Source organism: Loa loa (assembly GCF_000183805.2).
Source record: "Loa loa unplaced genomic scaffold supercont3.197, whole genome shotgun sequence".
Lineage (NCBI taxonomy): Eukaryota > Metazoa > Nematoda > Chromadorea > Rhabditida > Onchocercidae > Loa > Loa loa.
The window spans coordinates 1-1,616 of NW_018108377.1; the positions used below are offsets into that span (position 1 = coordinate 1).

The 1,616-nt window shown below is 32.2% G+C and overlaps 2 protein-coding genes across 2 annotated transcripts; one reads left to right on the plus strand and one right to left on the minus strand.

The window, feature by feature from the left end:
• Positions 1–250: 250 nt before the first annotated feature.
• On the plus strand, positions 251–400 carry LOAG_18109 (hypothetical protein; the record flags this gene model as incomplete). Its single annotated transcript, XM_020450777.1, has 1 exon — positions 251–400. A coding segment is annotated over one exon (150 nt), but the record flags the coding sequence as incomplete, so codon positions are not given.
• A 203-nt stretch (positions 401–603) lies between these two features.
• On the minus strand, positions 604–864 carry LOAG_15402 (hypothetical protein; the record flags this gene model as incomplete). Its single annotated transcript, XM_003150893.2, has 1 exon — positions 604–864. The coding sequence occupies one exon, from the start codon at positions 862–864 to the stop codon at positions 604–606; it is 261 nt and encodes an 86-aa protein (XP_003150941.2).
• Positions 865–1,616: the final 752 nt, after the last annotated feature.

Genomic DNA, 1,616 nt, shown 5'->3' on the forward strand with positions numbered 1-1,616 from the left:
CTGAAAGTAAAGAAGGTTTCATATAATACTTATCTTTTATATAATTAACACAGCATATTAATTTGCGTCATTATTGATTACACACTAAGACAGACATTCGTTCTTATCATTTGATCACATTCTTATCATTTATCAGTGGAAATATTCCTTTTATTCCTTCATTTTGCCATTTCTTTACTTCATTTCAAACTCATACATATCCTCATTTTCTCTATTTTAATGTTCAAAATCGGTACTGGAAATATTGCAGATTCTAGTGCTAGCAATAGGCGCATCTATCCTCTCAGATGGCATCTTGTTGACATCTTTTATCTTCGAAATTATTCGGTACTGGAAATATTCAATGACAACAACAAGCGCATCTATCCTCTTAGATGACACCTTGTTGACACCTCAATAATCAAAAGTATTCTCTCACCTTTCTCCCTCTCTTTCATCTCTTTTCCTAATGACATTTAATGTTACTTGTCATCTAATTCATGAGCAATCACTCATCAACCATTATAAATGCAATGTATAAATTGTCACCATGGTATGGTGACAATCAACCATTCACACAAGGATTCATTTAGAGTTGCAAAGATGGCTTCCGTCCTCCATTCCTCACAAACATGAGCATGGAATGATAATAATGTTGATATTGGTTTTGGTGTTAGTAAAATGAGATGACGATGAGGACGATGATGATGATGATGATGATAATGATGATGATGATGATAATGGCGGTAGTGGTATGGTGATTGGTAATGGTGATGGTGATGCTCTTCGCTTATCATAATGTATGATCATTTTCGAATCTTGTTGTTTGTTCCATCTCGCACATTTCATCTTCAAAATGTCAATTTGCGCCGAGCTACCATACATATCCTATCAGTGTCCCTTTTTTTTCCCCTTTTCTTTTCCTCTTTTCCCCTTCCTACTACCTATTTATCATCATTTGGACCCATAAAATCAGGATGAATAGAAAAGTAACCGAAGAGTAATCATTCCGTTCTAATTTTTACATCCATTAACGGTTATTTTCCGGTTTGCTATTCCTGAATTACACCAAAGATACTATTCCTGATTATTAATCTATATAGTTTTTTAAATCAGTAATATACAATTTTCAAGTTCTTAATCTTCTAAAAGTTTTTATTAGTGCTTATACTTTAGCGCCAAGCTTAACTTCATCACTAACTATGAAGCAATATTTATTAATATGCAAAGATTAATCTCTAAGATGTTGCATTCTTTAACCATTGCTATTTTGCTTAATGAAAGGCAGTCACAGTCATATTTAATGTCATCGCTGTCATTTCCGCCAACGTTACAAAGTGATATTCTAATCGATAAGTTGGAAAAATGTATTTAGTTTTCTGTGTACTTTTTCTTTTATCTGTTCACATTGTACTTTCTTTTTCAAGATTTCTTAAATTTAGGCGTTTATCTATTTGATATTTATTTCCGCCAATTTTTAATTGCCAAAAAAAAAAGAAAAAAACTGAAATTCCACTTTAATTGATAAACTTTGGGATGTATTTCTTCTTAAAAACTAATAATTTCAATTTCTTCCCTCAATACAAATTGCGCCATCAGATTAGTCCCATTCTTGTGCTTTTCCAGGATTATCCTTC